The sequence below is a fragment of the Hippocampus comes genome, unplaced genomic scaffold, assembly GCF_001891065.2.
Source record: "Hippocampus comes isolate QL1 unplaced genomic scaffold, H_comes_QL1_v1.1 scaffold144, whole genome shotgun sequence".
Taxonomy (NCBI): domain Eukaryota; kingdom Metazoa; phylum Chordata; class Actinopteri; order Syngnathiformes; family Syngnathidae; genus Hippocampus; species Hippocampus comes.
This window is the reverse complement of record NW_017805782.1, coordinates 206014-206506: the sequence shown is the minus strand read 5'-3', so window position 1 is coordinate 206506 and position 493 is coordinate 206014. Positions and strand designations below refer to the sequence as shown.

At 68.0% G+C, this 493-nt stretch overlaps 1 protein-coding gene across 4 annotated transcripts in view; it reads right to left on the bottom strand.

The window, feature by feature from the left end:
- brf1b (BRF1 general transcription factor IIIB subunit b) overlaps positions 1-493 on the bottom strand; it is a 17290-nt gene that overhangs the window by 3998 nt on the left and 12799 nt on the right. For all 4 annotated transcript variants that reach the window (XM_019884930.1, XM_019884928.1, XM_019884929.1 and 1 more), the window contains 2 exons: positions 233-326; positions 34-160 (listed from right to left, as the gene is read on the bottom strand). In XM_019884930.1, the coding sequence (XP_019740489.1) occupies positions 34-160; positions 233-326 (221 nt within the window). The remainder of the gene's footprint in view (positions 1-33; positions 161-232; positions 327-493) is intronic.

Genomic DNA, 493 nt, shown 5'->3' with positions numbered 1-493 from the left:
GGGGGGGGGGGGGGGGGGGGGGGGGGGGCGTACCTGCTGCATCTTGGTCTTGTGCTGAGCGGCGGTAAAAGACGGCGGGTCGCATTCCTGCTCCAGGTCCACCTTCATGAACTCGTCGATGGTCAGCTGACTGGTGGGCGTGTCCTCGAACTCCACAAGCCTGCAAGAGCGAGGCAGCCGTCGTCTCCGAGAGGGTCCCGGGCCTCGGCCGCGCCGCGCCAAAGCGCCTCACCTCTTCCTCAGCGTGGCCTGGCACACTTTGACCACCCCGATCACGTCCTTCACCGTACGCCGGAACTTGTGCATGCGGGCCGCCACCAGCAGGGCTGAAGACAAACGGCGGCGAGTGAGGAACGGCCAAGCCCCGCGGCGGCGCGGCGCCCGCCTCCGAGCCGCCGTCTTAATTAAGGAAACGCCAACACCACTGAGCTCGGCACCACTGAGCTCGACCCGACGACGATGCGGAAGAGGCGGAGGAGGGTTCGGGCTCCGC